The sequence below is a fragment of the Acinonyx jubatus genome, chromosome B1 (genome assembly GCF_027475565.1).
Source record: "Acinonyx jubatus isolate Ajub_Pintada_27869175 chromosome B1, VMU_Ajub_asm_v1.0, whole genome shotgun sequence".
Classification (NCBI taxonomy): Eukaryota; Metazoa; Chordata; class Mammalia; order Carnivora; family Felidae; genus Acinonyx; species Acinonyx jubatus.
In genome coordinates, this window is record NC_069382.1 from 112,476,675 (window position 1) to 112,493,194 (window position 16,520).

General features: G+C 46.4%; 1 protein-coding gene across 1 annotated transcript in view; it reads right to left on the minus strand.

The window, feature by feature from the left end:
- Window positions 1-1,436: 1,436 nt before the first annotated feature.
- The window catches only part of HADH (hydroxyacyl-CoA dehydrogenase), a 50,626-nt gene continuing 35,542 nt past the window's right edge, over window positions 1,437-16,520 (minus strand). The window contains exons 4-8 of the mRNA XM_053217077.1: window positions 16,382-16,508; window positions 12,977-13,066; window positions 9,108-9,180; window positions 3,266-3,382; window positions 1,437-2,292 (exon numbers count right to left, since the gene is read on the minus strand). Coding sequence (XP_053073052.1) covers window positions 2,174-2,292; window positions 3,266-3,382; window positions 9,108-9,180; window positions 12,977-13,066; window positions 16,382-16,508 — 526 coding nt within the window. The 3' untranslated portion in view covers window positions 1,437-2,173. The remainder of the gene's footprint in view (window positions 2,293-3,265; window positions 3,383-9,107; window positions 9,181-12,976; window positions 13,067-16,381; window positions 16,509-16,520) is intronic.

Consider the following 16,520-nt stretch of genomic DNA (forward strand, 5'->3'; position numbering starts at 1 on the left):
GTCCAGATCCGGGGGGCGAGAAGGAACGGCAGCAGCGAGGCCACCCTCTCTCCTGCACACGTGCTGCCAAGCAGCAGAGGTCACACACGATCCCCCGGGCTCTTGCTGGGGCTCAGTTTGTAACCACGGGTGCGCCAAACAGGTGGCGGGCCCATGCTGGGAAGCAGAGGGCCGGAGGAGGCATTCCTTCTCTACGGGGTCTGGGTGGGAAGCAGCTAGGCCAGCCGGACACGCAGAGACGAGAAGACCCAGACCCAGACAGCTGCCCCTGCCTTCCATGTGCCAGAGGACGTTCAAAACTCCTTCCCGGTCCCAAACCTGACGTATGCGACAGGGTTTCGGAAAATGATAAAAGAATGTTCAGAGGCCAAGCTTTCTTTTTGGTAGGCTAAACATGCACTTAAAAACCTTGGCCAAAAAAAAAAAGACCACCGCGACCCCCAGCCTCACATCCTGGCAGAGGGTGATGGTCATACCACCTAGTTCTCTCTTTCCTGGACTTCAATGGTTGAGAGAGAGCCCTGCCATCTCCAGGAGGAGGGCCCCTGTCCTCCAGGCAATACAGTCAGAGCAAGAAGGAAATAAAGTCTCCTCCTCAGCCCAGGGCTCACATCGAAGGTCAAGAACCAGCCTGAGAGTGAGCAGGGGCCGTGAGACCACAAGGGTAACTTCAGTGATGGAAAGGGTGGTGGTGTCAACAGGTGTTTCCTTTTTCTCGTTAGGAAACGTTCTAGAAGAATAACCTAAAAGTTTCCTAAACCAGGTTCTATGTGTGGTAGAAATGCATGTAACGTATTTACTTATTTTCCCATTATGTGCTACAGTTAGCTTCAGTAAAAAAAAAAAAAAAAAAAAAAAAAAAAAAAAAAAAAAAAAATTAATAAGCTCTCTTTTTATCAACCATGAACTGGAGGGGGGAAAAGAATCTCTCAAACCATTAACATCGTGACCCAGGACACCAAACGAGGATGAGCATTCTGGGGACAGTCCTGTTTTGAAAGTCTGGATTTGAGATTTTCAATCTTGCTATTTTGTTCTAATCTGGACCTGCTACCTTGGGCACATCACTTAAGTTCTCTCTTTTCTGAAGCCACTGGACTTCAGGGTTTCTGATGTCTTTCCAGCTTTAAAATTCTATCTTGGAAGACACTTTCTCAAGCCAATGATTAAAAGAAGCTTATGTTACACTGTTTCTCTTTGTTGGCAAAGAAGAAACAGATGTTTCTAAAAAACTGTTTTCTGTGGCCTTATTATTGCTTTACTGGTAAGAAATCTGGAGTGACAGCCGCAGGCAGGTCATACGTAAATGCCTTCTCTGGCCACTCCTTCCCCACCACTGCCACTTTAAAGAATAACAACAGGCCAAAGAAGATGGGGCATAGTTTTTGCCTAAATTACCAACCCTTACTTTTGTAGCCATTCAAGCATGTTACGACTTTAAAATTATACACACGTTTATTTCAATTCAAATTTTCACCGATTAAAAGATTGCGTTTTATTAGAATCAATTTACAGGCAGTTTGCAGCGACGATTTCTCATGGGGAAAAAAAAGAGACAGACAAGAATCATTCAGACTTTGGATGTGAATGAAACCTCTTCCTGCAAACAAACACATGGAGATATTCCCACAATCCAACAGGATGAGCTGAATAAAGACGTGACATCTTATGCCCAAAATGTAGGGTAAGGCCTGAAGCTGCAGGTAGCACACGTCCTCATAAAGGCAGGATGCAGGTGCCGCTCAGCACAGCATTCACAGGCACAGCACACACGTGTCCAGTGGCTCGTTCCTCTCCCATGTGGCAGCGATGAACACAGCACGCACTGGGAGGAAGTGCTGTCCCTTTTCCAAAGTGAATGAATCCAGGCAATTCTTTATGAAAATGATAAGGTTCGAAAGAAATGTTTGCTCCAAGGCACCCAGGATATAAAGCTTTTTAGAAAATACACAGAAATGAACAGACTAAGAAAGGGAATTAGTTCTCAATGAAGAAATCTGCTATTATTAGAACTAGTGTAAATCATTACTCCAGATAGAGGACAATCAAAATGCACACGGAACAGCCTGTGCTGTGTGAGGGAACATCTGACAAAGAACATTCCCACGGGCACTTGGGGGAGCCGCTGGTAGGTGCTTACGGGGGTTCTTCCCGGAGCCAGAGAAGCTGTGCCTCACTTGTATTTGTAATACCCTTCTCCGGTCTTCTTGCCAAGCTTGTTCTCAGCTACCAGCTTATTCAAGGACGGGCTGGGCTGAAACAAGGGGTTCTTTGCATCCATTTCATGCCACCCTATTGAGAGGAAGAGAACGGGCTTAGGACGAAGCGCTGAGTTTATTTTTACATCGCAGCATTCCCAGGGCAAGTCTGGGGAAAAGGGTCCCTACTCTTACGTGGGCGAGCCCTGAGGCCACCACAGCAGAGGCAGGAGGCAGGCTGCCCTGAGGGGGCCATATGAGCCCTGAAGCGGACGGAGGAGAGAGTGCCCCAGCTAGCTCTACCCCAGTCCGCCCGCCCGCCTCCCCCGTCTCTTCCTGGAAATTGCTAATGCCAGCGGTCCAAAAACAAAACCAGAACCAGTTATTCTGCTGGTTGGACCCCTCAGTGGCACAGGGAAACAACTGGAACGCATGTTAAAAATCTGAATTTGCTGCCACTGGTATTTTGCATCCTCATAAAATACAAAGTTCATGCTCAGTTAGAAGCGTCCTCGCTCCCAGCAAATACTTAAGTATTCTTTGTGAAACTTGGGAGCATGAGCTCCGCTCAGCTTCAGTAGCCCAGTTTAGTAATTGTCTTTACCGTGTCCTCAGAGCCCCTCCAGTAAACTAGATACATTATTATCTTTACATGGCTGTGTAACTCCGTTGCAGTGGAGGTTACCCAAATCAGCATTTATGACACAGTGACACGGCGTACCAATGTGAGTTTCCTGGCTGTGATACTGTACTGTGGAACCATTAGAGGAAACTGGGGAAGGGGCACACAGGGCCTGTCTGTGCTAAATTTGAAACTTCCTGCGAATCTATAATTGTGTCAAAATGAAAAGTTAAAAAAAAAAAGTTACCCTGTGAGGAGGCACTAGGCAGTCACAGTTTTCCTTTTCCTGTCATCTTTTAACTTGACTCTTTAAGCTGGTGGGGCAGAACTTCAGAAGGTCTAAGACCCCTTATAATTTCTGTTTTAAATAGGCATTATAATTCACAGTTGCAAGAGACTACCCCAACTGAAGTAGAGACAGACGACAGAGAATTCCAATTCCTACCGTCAATGATGAACTTTGTAGTATCCAGGCCTACATAATCGAGAAGCTCAAACGGGCCCATAGGGTACCCAGCCCCCAGCTTCATCGCGGTGTCGATGTCTTCCTTGGATGCATCACCTAAGAACAAGAGGGCAGCCCTTGTTGACCAGTAAATACGATCAGTAAATTTACATGATGTAAATTTACACATTCAAAGCACATCCAGAGTCAGGATTTGCGGCTACGGGAAGATTTCATCTCAGAGGTATATGCCAAATAGATGGCAAGATTTCCAAAGCTATTCCACCAAGCTATTCTGGGAGGTGAATTCTAGAGCACTGCTACGTGGTTCATGGAGACAGAAGGCCCTGGTGGGCTGGAAACATTACTTATTTCTAATGGATTGGGATTTTCCAACTCTGGAATAATTTACTACACCATTTAAAGCTAGAGCATAATTTTATTGATAAATGGACTTTTTTTTTTAAGTTTACTCATTTTTGACAGAGAGAGAGAGAGAGAGAGACAGAGCATGAGTGGGGGAGGGGCAGAGAGAGAGGGAGACACAGAATCCGAAGCAGGCTCCAGGCTCTGAGCTGCCAGCACAGAGCCCGATGTGGGGCTCGAACTCACAGACCGCGAGATCATGACCTGAGCCGAAGTCGGACGCTCAACTGACTAAGCCACCCATGCTCCCCAATAAGTGGACTTTTTTAAAATAGAAAAGAACTAAGCTTTATATTGTTATGTGTATTGTATGCATATTTTTCTTTTCCAGCTTTCTTGGTTTTACAAGTAATGAGTACTTCTTTACACTCACATCAACGCTTTAGTCAAAATGAAGTTTAAAAAGAAGCCCAAATTGGATTTAGAATTGCCAAAGCAAGTTTAAAAGTGTGTTTAATAGAATAAGACAAGAGCCAGGGCGCTTTTTCGCTGGAATTTTACCCTTAATGATGGTCTTTGGGCCACAAGAAGCCTTTGAGAGAACTTGTCCCTTTTATCCAAAATCAGGAATGGGAACAGTCTGTAACATGTGACCATCTAGAATTCTGTTCCAAAGCATAAAGAAATGGCCAATTACAGCAAAGCTAAGTAAAAGGAGAAAAAAGTTAAAATACTCAAGGAGGATCTCCTACCTAAATATTTAAGATTTTGAGGTGTGAAGAATAGGAACTACTTAAACATCTATAAAGACTATTTTTTAAAAAGCATATGAAGTACTAGTGCCAAAGGAATTCGAGACAGTTCAAGGTGATTAAATTCCAACCGACTACTTCTTACGGGTGACATTATTAATGCTTCGGGTAATTAGTCAACCAGGGGATGCTAAGATGCTAAGAATCACAATCTGAGTTTCAGGCCATAAAAAGGCAAAAAGAACAGAAATCATTACATACACTAGTTTCAGGCGGCATCCTTCATTCATTCAACTTTTATTTGTATCAGTTATGCACCAGGCACCAGAGACTTGGAAGGGGACGGAGAGGAAACAAGACAGGCACTCAAGCACTCCTGATACAGTGGGAGGACCCAGATGTGTAAACCAAATGTCCCACCAGGCCAGTGCTGAAGGTTCACGAAGAGCCACACCTCTGTGTGGGAAAAGGTGGAGAGATTTACTCGGAATGCCTACGTGTCACCAAAACGCACCACTGAGGCCCAGGTCCTGAAGGATGAAGAGAATCCCAAGGGATGAGTAGGCAGGAAGGGCATGCCAGGCAGAAGGAACAGCATGTACAAAGGACAAATGAGCAGGGACATAGCAGCTGAGAAGTGGATTCTGCTCAGAGGATTTTATCAGACCCCGAGGCTTCTATGGCGTTACAGACAGTGCTAAAGGAGGGCCCAGCACATTCTCTCCCTGGGCTTGGTACCCTCCCTCCTCTAACACCTGACATGTGCTTGGCTCAACCCCTTACTTCCAGCAGGCCTCCTCTGCTCAGGTGTCACCTCATCCGAACGCCCTGTCCCCTCCCTGCATATAAACTAGCAACTGTAAGAACTCCAGGCTAGGACTCCCACCATTCTCTTCACTTTATCTTTCTCCGCGATTACTGGTCACAATGTAACACGTTATCAACTGGTACATTTACTGTGGCCTATCTACCCTCACTAGCATATAGGCTCCTGGGGACAGAAATTTCATAGCCTAATGGTTCCAACTTACCTAAAGCCATTTAATCATATCTACATTCAAGGACAGATAATGAACTCTAGAGACAATTCTGTAATTCCAGATTCAGAGACTCACTTGAAGACTTTTACTTCGAAAAATACTACGAAGATACAGCATATCAAAGAAAAAATCTAAACAGTGTTACCAAGTTGGCAACTCTAAAATTCTGAGTAATACAGAGCAAAAGAGGCAAAAAGAAAAGAGGGAGAAATAAAACACAGATTGGTGTGCCAAGTGGGAGCTAAATACAGTACTGTGTTTTAGGTCAATAATTCCTAAACTTGTTTGTAGAAACAAGCACTTTGCTGAGAATCTGACCCCTGCCCCAAATAAAACGCACATACACACAAAACTCTGCATCAGTGTCAGGAGGGGCCTCCCTACCTCTCCCCAGTTAAGAGCCCCTAACTCTAGACAAGACAACAAAGAAAAACTTCCTCAGTGAACTCCCAGACTTCTGCACGGGGCGGCGGGGACCAGGGACCTGCCCCGACATGTTTCTTCTGCTGGCTCATCAGCACCACCTACCGACCATTCTTGGCACTCACAACAAAGTGCGGCGGGGGGGGGGGGGGGGGGGAGGGGGTGCGGAGCAGCACCCAGGATCAGAAATCCCACACAGCCGCCATTCCTCTCTTCATCAACAGCCACCTAAGTGCCTGTCCTATACAAGAACTTTTGGGGCCTATGAAGATGAGGAACATCCCAGATACTGATGTACTGCAGCAAAAAAGAGTGTAGCAACAAAGGAAGACATGTGCCCTGCTACAGGGAAGGGAACAGCAACCACCCCGAGGGAGAGCCAAAGGGTAAGAAGAGTTAAAGAAACACAGGTTGTGTCCAGCTTGGAGCAGTGAGGATGGGACCTTCTGATGGAACGTGGGAGTCACGTAGATGGTGAGGACAGCAGGGGCAGAGGAGGAGGTGAGAGCAGGTTTCCTGGCAAGGGAACTATATATATTTAGTAGTCTACAACAGAAACACTGAGTAAGTCTTGAGCAGAGGAAAAGCAGTGAGCAGGATGTCACATGGTGACCGGCTAGGACTGGTGAAGGCTAGGGCTTCCCAGGGCCTGCCTGCCACCAGCACTGCCTTCCCAGAGGAGCTAACCATCTGGCCCCAGCACCCTGCCAGAGCTACCTGGGACCTGTAGGAGTGGGCATTTGACAGGTATGACTGTCTGCTCCTGGGTGCCAGACTGCTCAGAGATCTAGAGAGAAAGCCCTGGCCCACAGGGACAAGGTGACCGACTACACCAACCAGGCCTCAGCTACAGTGTGAGCAAATGGGAGCCACACAGAGGACAGAAGCCAAAGGACCGAGAAAGAAGGCCCAAAGAAGCAGCCAGGAGGCTGAGCACATCAGCAGTGGTGAGGGGACAGTGAAGTGCTCCTAGAGGTCACGGGGAGCTGGCGAGAAGTATGGGTGCAGGGCCCCCAGCATTCCAAGAGCTGCTCAGTTGCCCCGGAGGCCCGAGTGGTGACTCTGCTCTAATGCCAACACAACCTCCTGACGGGCCCCTACCGCTGTGGCGTAGCACACATACCCCAGGTCGGTGGTATTTATCATGGACCAAATGTGAGTGTCCCCCAGAATTCACATGTGGAAACCCAGCCCCTGACGTGATAGTAACAGAGGTGGGCCTCTGGGAGGTGATCAGGATTAGGTGAGGTCATGAGGGTGGAGCCCGAGGATGGCATGAGAGCCTGTGAAAGTCAGGAGAGCTGGTTTCCTCTTCCTGCTCCCCACCACGTGAAAATACAATGAGAAGTCAGCAGCATGTAGCCCAGGGAAGGGCCCTCACCAGAACCTCACCATCTGGAACCCTGGCCTTGGACTTCCAGCCTCCACAACTGTGAGAAATAAACGTCTGTTGTTTATATGCCACCCAGTCTGTGGTATTTGTGATACGGGAGCCCCAAACGACTAGGACGGTGTTGTACAGAGAAACTCTCCCCAGAGAGGTTTGGAAAAGGCCGGGCTAAACAAAGCCACGAGTGTCTTCACTGCACGACTCTGCTGCTGGACGCTGACACTCCCCCGGCTATGTGGGGGCAGGTCCGGCATGCAGCGTCTCCTCACCCTCCTGGACAACATGACAAATGAGTATCATCGTGACAGACGAGAGAGGAAGAATCCAAGACAGCTTCAGGTTTCAAAGTAGAAGTGATGCAGTCCAGCCAGCTGCTCAGTGCACTGTGCGGGCACACGGAGACACGGTGGGGGGTGGCAGCTAAGCACCCTGCTCAGTGCACCAGAAGAGGGGGCAGCAGCGTGGGGCATGGGGACATGGTAAGGAGCCTGAGGTGTGTGACACATGGACCCCAGACATGACCCCAGACGTGACCCCAACTGCTCTGGCTCACAGGCCCCAAGCAGCGCCGTGGGGAATGGGGCAAAGGGGCGAGCAGTGCTGGGCTGCTGTGGGCAGCACCACGGGCAGTCTAAGAACATATTCCCCTGGGGTCGGACCCCTTTCCGGCTTCACCTCACAGGTGGCATGTGATAGGGAGGGTCACAGGGCCCACTGCCAGTGCGAGGTGAGCAAAGACCAGAAAATGCCTCTCAACTTACAATCAGATACAAGGTATATCTGAAAATATATCAAAGTGACAGTATGTTTTGGTGGGGGAAAAAAAAAATCCATTAAGAGGTAGATTACCCACATGCTACATTCTAAAACATTACATTAAAAAAAAAAACAAAAAACCTGCCTTTCAAAGTAGGGTAAAACACTTCACGCATTCTTTGAGGTGTAATTAGGCATATTTGTTGATAGATAAACACAGAAGTGTTGGTTTGATCTTGGAGCAAGTGTGGCAAATGCTTCCATAAAACAGAGAAAAGTTTTAATATTTAAAGCAGATTTTGAGGAAGCAAATGTGCTTTCATCTCTCTGGAAGAGCTGGTGTAAATATTTTGTTTCAAAAATGACATTCTCAAAGAGTGAGCATTTGTGAATGAAGTAACTGAAAACAATTACACTTGCTTTTTATCCAGTCCTATTAAGACCTATTTGCCTCAGAAGCAGACATGATTGTTACCTCTCCAGAAATGTGGTGGAGAAGCTAGGCAGGAGGTTGAATGCCATTTTATAACCTTGGACTATGTCCTGAGTTTTATATTTCTACAACAGGGGAAATCATTCTTTGTCAATCAACAAGTATTGAGAAAAGCATTTTAGACCATTCTTAAGGTTTTAAAAAAAAAAATGCATCGCGGCATCATTTACTAAGGATGGGAAGGTTCTTATAAACAGTCGTTGTCACTTACCTCCCACCGCCTGTCACACTGTCACAAATTTTAGAACTTTAAGGAACTTTAAAGGTCCCTTAGCCCAGTGATTTTTATAGTATTATTATTATTATTATAAGCAGGAAACCGTTTCATCAAAAGCAGAGATTTAGGATATAAATCCAGGCTGGCCACACACTTGCTCTGGCTGAGACTGTAAGGGGTGGGGGTCGGTTCCAGGGCCACATCTCAGAGGCTCAGAGGCCTCATAGGGAACCCAGGAGGCCCAGGGAACACTATGACAAAGGTCCTAGGGTCCAGGGTGAGGCTGGTTCACAAAGCTAAAAAACAGAGGCTCCTCCCACACTGTGTGTGGCCCAGCCTTTCCTACAGGGCCTGCTTGAGCACTCCCAGTGAGCAGGTGCCCCCAGCCTGCGTTAGGACAGCTACCTCGTTCATGCAGCCTGATCGCTTCCATGAGGTATGGCACCAGGAGACGGTTCACAATGAACCCAGGAGTGTCCTGTTTTAGGAGAGAAAAATAAAAGACAAGGGAATTTTCACTGAACTTAATCTTTTGTGAAGTCACCAGACTGCCCCTTCTCCCTGTGCATTGTATCACCCACATTTATCAAGCTCTGCATTTTCAAAATTTGTTTCAAAATACCAGCACAGCCCTATTGCTATCATACATAATAATATATCCAACAATTATAATACTTGAAAAAAATTTCAAACCTAGATGCCCCCACTGCAGGAATAAAGGCAGACAGAGGCAGATAGGTCACTGGAAAAAACACAGCTTTGAAGGCAGGCAGATCTGGGTTCAAGTTTTAGTAGTTCCTGACTTTGTGACATTCTGAAATCAGTTTCATCATTTGTGAAATGGGAGTAATAATTTCCACAAGTTGTGAAGATAAATCAGAAAACACTAGCATGCTGTACACATGGCTCTATACTCAAATGGGAGGGAGCCCTTTACTCCTCTCCTCTCCCACATCCCTTGCAGGAGTTTAGAGAAGGTGTGCTCCCATCTTGAACAACCCTCACAGGAGCGCTGCTTCCCGGGATTCCTGGAGCCATTCTTGGGCTACTCAGGATTTTCTCGTGCACCAGTGCATGGAACATGGCAGCTGAGCTGGGGACAGGTGCTGGGACAGACAAGCAGATGCCCTGACACCCGCTGGCCTTTCATGGCCCCTGTATCCGGGATGACCCTCTTGCACTGCACACCTCTTTCATCCACTTGCTCCGCATTCACATTAATCATCTCTCCTGGAGGCCTACTGTGGGATTTGATTGCACCTACTGATCTCTTTGGGGAACTGTGGGGCAGGTTGGGGTGGTAATTTTTTCGGTGGTATTTATGTAAAGCTGATTTCCACTAAGTAAATGGTGTAATTTTTTTTTAATATATGAAATTTATTGTCAAATTGGTTTCCATACAGCACCCAGTGCTCATCCCAAAAGGTGCCCTCCTCAATACCCATCCCCCACCCTCCCCTCCCTCCCACCCCCCATCAATCCTCAGTTTGTTCTTAGTTTTTAGAAGTCTCTTATGCTTCGGCTCTCTCCCACTCTAACTTTTTTTTTTTTTTTCCTTCCCCTCCCAGTAAATGGTGTCATTTTAACAAAAGGCTGTGATGTTCCTGCAGACAGAAATCCTCACTCTAGCCCTGGGCCTTGGGTACCTTTTCTAGCACACACTAGGTACTCCATAAAGGTCTGAATGAAAGATGGCCTGCCTCCTGCATTACTCTTACAGCTAACCTGACTGCATGCTGTGTAAGCCAGGCAATAAAGCCACAGGATTTGTACCTCCTTTTACTCTCTACTACCCCAGTCCCCACTGGAACAAAGAAATGAACAAACAGCTTTATCAGTGTATCCACAGTTATATTAATGAAATGATGCTGACTTTATAACTAGGGCGAAAGTGCTTTTCAACTTCAAAAAGTTTATCGCGAAAACTGAAGCCATGGTATATGAAGCACACATATACAAGGTTAGAAGTCGGAAGTACTCTGGGGAAAACATCTACTCCAATTATAATACATGGAGCTTTATACAAAGTTAATATCCACATAATGGGTGCACAGAGCTCAATAACCAAAAAGTGCTAAAATTCACAAAATATTCACACTTAGTAGCAACCAAAGAAGTACTCATTAGAATACAATAGCATTTTGCAAATAAGATTATCGGCAAGGGTTTTTTTTTCCCCATAATACTGATATTCAATGCTGGTGATGATTCAGACACATACACTCTCACAGTATTGTTAGGTCAACTAGAATGTAAAGAGACATAGTCCCTTAATAAAGTAATTTAATTTTATGTAATTGTATACCTTAGACTTCTCATGCTCATTTATAAATGTACTTTGTTTACTTGCTATGTGCCAGTACTTTAAAAATATTAATCCACTTATTCCTGATAATAACCCTGTGAGACAAGCACTGTTACTACCTTTACAGGGGGAGAGGACACTGAGGCAGAGCTAGGTTAAGGAACTTGCCGGAGGGTATACAGCTAACAAGTGCCAGAGCCAGGATCTGAACCCAGTCGTGCTGGCTCCAGAGTCCACGGCCTGAACCTTTTTACACCACACTCTCCTCACAAAGTTTCACTACAAAGAAAGACACACTTCCAGGTGCATCAATGTCATTCTGCTACTCTGGGTGTTGGTCTACTGCAGTCCCGCAGGCCACACCCAGCCCACAGCCTGCTTCTGTACAGTCTCACTGCAGCACTGGCCCTCACGCCCACTTGTACTCTCTGCTTACGCCCGCCCTTCCAACAACAGAGCCAGGTAGTTACAACAGAGACTATATATTGACCATCTGGCCCTCTACAGAGAAGTCTGCTGACCCTTGTTCTTTGTGGCTGCCTTATATTGTCTGGATGCTTCACTGAGAGCCTGAAAAACTGACCAGAAAGCTTTCAGGTATCACCTGGGGAAAGAGCTCTGAAATGACATAACAGGGGCAATTTTATTCCTACCTCCGCACCTGCTGTGGCCACTCCAATGGAAGAATGGATCATCACTCTCCACAAATTAATGATTATGCTGCTAAAGATAATCACTGGCTGTCCCTGAACTTCCACTTTCTTATCCAGCTTTTGACTTGCTACACATCAATGTTCTCACACCGTTACTACTTTCTGCCACTAACAAAGCATAAACCAGTAAGAAAGTGCAACTGTAACATCTGATGATTGCTGTGATTTTTTAAAAAATCCACACAATTTAAAACAAAACAAAACAAAGAATGAGTGTTTAAAAACAAGATTCTGTAATAACAGTCCTGGATTAGGGGGACTACACATGAGTCTGCTCTCTCAGGCAATGGGGTCCACATCGACAGATGGCTTATTCAGATGATTCATGAATGATAGGAGTTTTCATAGGTTACTACAATTCTGTGACTTCAAACTGGAGAATATTTTAGAAAGGAAAAGCATACTGTAAGAAGAACCACAATGATAGAAAACTTTCAGGTCAGAAAAGTAGACGCATGCTTGTAAAAATCTGTAATGGTATGACACAGCCGCCAATCTAGAAAAACTGTCAAGCCACACAGAAGTGTAGCCCTAAGTTCTGGGAGGACTGAAGAGGAAAGGCAGCAAATGGAGGCTGAAGGAAATCAAAACAAAGTAGGTGACAGCAGCTGGGGTAATTTCACATATAATAACTGAATATCTCAAGAAGGGAAAAAAGCCCAGAGGCATGCTTCCCACTCGGCCATGCTTTTTTAATGAAAAACAAGACACGAGACAAAACCACAACACCGCATCCCTACATCCCTGAGAAACAGCTTCGTTCACACTACCTAGGGGAGTGGGCTCTTCCTCTTTCATCACATTCCTAACCACCTGTCGTGTTCTTTCACCAAGTGAAGCGCTGGTTTTCAGTTCAGGATGCAGAATGCATGTGGCTACCTGGCTGTGCCTCAAACACAGGCTCCTGGGCTCCCCTGAGCCCGCAGGGGCTAAAGCCAATAGGGTAACAGAAACCATTTATGGAAACACAACAACTCGTCAACAAAGGCCAAGACCCAGAGAGAAGTTTTCTATTCAGCTGAAGCTCTGGCTCCATTCAGACCTCAAACTATCTACCTCATGGCCTTGGGCAAGGCTTAGGAGTCTGGCTCCGCTGCTGGCAAACTAGAAAAGAGCCCCAGCTTGCTCTCTGCAGCCCACAGACAGACCTGTCGTTAAGAGTTCCCCAGCTTTCACATCTTTCTACAGAAGAATTCCACCCCAATAAGTCAGTTCTGAGGAAAACCATCCCCCTTCCCAAGGTACCTATACCCTACCTTACACGAAACAGGATGCTTTCCCAGGGCTTTGCTGAAGTCTATCAGAGACTCAACTGTCTTCTGGCTGGTCATTGGTGTCTTTATGACCTAGAAATGCAAAGCAGAGAATTATGACCAGAAAGTTAGCAAACAACTGCAGTAGAACGACTCAGGGAGACATTGATGTTAAATGTCTACACACAAGGTGGCAAAGTAATTTGAGTTACAGAATAGAAGGATCTCAAGTCAGAAACAAAGAGTTTAGCAAAATGTTCACCTTAAGACAGTGAAGTACCACACAGAATGTACAAAATCAAGGCTTAAAATATATATGTGTAGGGGCGCCCAGGTGGCTCAATTAAGCATCCAACTTCAGCTCAGGTCACGATCTCGTAGTTCATGAGTTCGAACCCCACATTGGGCTCCCTGCTGACTGTGCAGAGCCTGCTTTGGATCCTCTGTCTCCCTCTCTCTCTGCCCACCCCCCTGTCAAAAATAAAAATAAAACATTAAAAAAAAAATTTTTTTTTAAACAAAAATATAAATGTGTATGTGTGTAGGAGAGTTTTACAGACTTTGTCCCTGTGAAAGACCTGGGTTCGAATCCCCATCACACCATACTGGCTCTGTGACCCTGGGCAAATTTCTTGAAAGGACACTGAATTCACTCTATGAGCTAAAGGAGTTGAGGTCAGGCGACAATGGAATTAGATTAGGAGGAAAAGCATTAAGTGCAGCTCCTAGGAGGTATAAAGTGCTCAGTAAATGCTGGCTTTTGTTACTCTTTTAATTGCTACTGTCGGTTACTTCAGGGAGGTAGGCAGAAGTCTCCGGAATATGAGAACTGCCCTTAAAGTACTCTGCCTGGAGTACCGCTTTCTCTTAGTCTGGATGAGGAGGGTGTGCCCCTGCCCCAGGAGAGCACAGTCACAGGTCTCTCTGACTCTAAGATGAGCATCCCCCCCACCAGCAGTCCACCCTCTCCCACAGGCACCCCAAAGCCCACCGGCTTCTTTCGCATCAGAACAGGCTCATCCCACAGAGGGAAGTCTTCATTTCCAGCAAACAGGGGCCCAAAGCTGGGCCTGCCTCCTGATAGGCCCTGGGCCCATGAGGTGCCGTGCCAGGGGTACGACCACCACCCCACTCACAGTGGCCTGGCCCTCCAGGAGGTGGCACCAAGCACCATGCCGGGCAGTCAGCCCCCAGGACACATTTAGAGAATTCACCTGTCAGGAACTAGATTTTGGCAAACAGAGAGAGACCCAGGTTAATTTATTTAAATGCCAGTTAAGGAACTTCAACAAGAGTCAAAGCAAACAGGCTTGGCTTCTACATTAGACCCTTTATATGAGGTCAGACAACTCCGTCAGCCCCCGCGCCTCACCTCTCTACTATGCAATGGGGTAATGATACTTGACACATCATCCATCTTGTAAGAGGGCTGTGTGGCTTAATGAGCTAGTATCTGTGCAGGATGAAAGGTGTTCCACAAATGAAGAGAATCATCATCGTCCACGTTTAATGTGATCACAGCTTGGGGTGTGGTGGTATGTTAGGACACTAAGGGAAGTAAAGGAGTAGCACAGAAAGAAGCACCACGAAGATGGGGAGGAGGGATGGGATGAGATGGGCCAGAGGTCTGCTCTGCAAACACCATAAATCAAACAGCACCAAGAGTTATTCAAAAGGAAGTGTGAAAAGGTCTCCAACAGAACCCCATAGATTGAACTAGGACAAAGGTTGCTAATTATAGAGTTTCAAACATAATTTGTCGGTTTAAAAGGAGGATGCATATTTAACCACCCATTCAACAAACAGCAATGTGCTATAGATATTCTGCTTATAGTTCCAATATAGACTGGAAAAAATATATACACACATATATGAGTCCGGTCCCAAGTAACGAAGAGCTGCTCAACTCAGGATATGATTCATTTTCATGCTCACCATCAGCAGCACATATGCAAACACCCAAGAATAAAAAAATGAATAAAGAGCACTTTTAGAAAACATTTTCTAGAAAACGGTAACATTTGCTAAGCATTGGCTGTTAACAACCAACGTGCTACATTTCCAAATACATAGATGGACATTATTAGATAAATGCAGTTGAAAACAGCATTATTACTGTTTGAAGTAAATCTATAAAATGTGTCTTTATCTCCAAAACACATGTACTGATACAGTAACTAAAGACAGTAATTAGATCCTAAGCACTGAAATGTTGAAAACCCATTCTGTCTCTTTGCTCTTTTCTGCATAAGGATAAACGAAGTTTCTTTCATTCCCCCCTCCCCTCCAATCCTTAACTTCTTCAAAAACAGCCAAAGTGGGAGTACACTGGAAGAAGCTGAGAAGCAACGTTAGCGGAACGGATAAATTCCTATCGCAGATGGGTCAAGAGCTGTCTAACCACAAGGAAATCTATAGTCATCACTCAACTAGAGGCAAAAGCTTATGAGGGGTGGGGGTGGGGGCATGCAGGATGAAGGAGGGAAAGCGCTGGGAGGAGAAAGCAGACCCTGAGACTCTCCCAGGGAGCCCCGGAAACCTCCCCCCACCCAGGTCTGCCTGGCTCCACATCCCCCACACTTCTCACGGACAATAACTCTTCAGCCTCAGAACAAATGCTTAATAGCGCTGCTCCTCAGACCCTGTAATTAGCCCCCTGTAAAAGGCAAGCTGCCACATTTCAGGTGCAAAGTGTCTATTGTGACTTGTCTCCAGGTACCCAAGTCTCCAGGCAAACAAGCAGAAGCAGCCCAAACAGGATCACTGAGGGCCCACTCCCCTCCATCTCAAGGGTCTGTGGTCAGGAGGTTCAGGCTACCGGGGAGCTGCTTTAATAGCTGTGATCAAAACACATGGGAGGTGTGCCTCATCTGAGGACAATACCAAGGCCCTGTTACCTGGGCCAGAATTCACCTCAGGAATAGTGGACAAGGTGGTACAGCAGCTCCTGTGTAAAACCAGACTAATAAAATTCCATTTACAGCCTGGAGCAAACTGACCCCACTGAGACAGTATAAACACATGTGGCTCTGCTCTCTGTGGTCTCATCAAGCCAGTGGTCTTTGGTGCTGTCTTCCCAGCCAGATGCCTCTCTCTGCACTACCCATCAAATACGGCGCAAGTAAGTACATGACACTTCACAAAGCTAGCAGCCCTTCTGGCCATCACTGGTCAGAACACTGGGCTGCAAAGGAACAAAGCACAACAGCCTTCCTAGATATTAGGTGCTCTTTCCTCTTCTGGCTCTGGAAGGACAGACTGCGGCCAGAGAAACTCAAGCACAAAGACCATCTTCCGCCCTCCCGTTCATATCCACCCAGAGCAATCCCCGGTAGCAGCCAGGGTATGGGGCAGAGAGCAGGGCTGGGAGAGCCAGCAGAGCCAGCAGACATGCGTGAGCCCACTGACCTCCACAAGCTTCATCATGGGCACTGGGTTGAAGAAATGGAGCCCGGCGAATCGGTCCTGTCTTGTGGTGGCATTGGCTATGTCTGTGATGTGCAGAGAGGAAGTGTTGCTGGCAAAGATTGTGTGTCTGTGGAGAGAA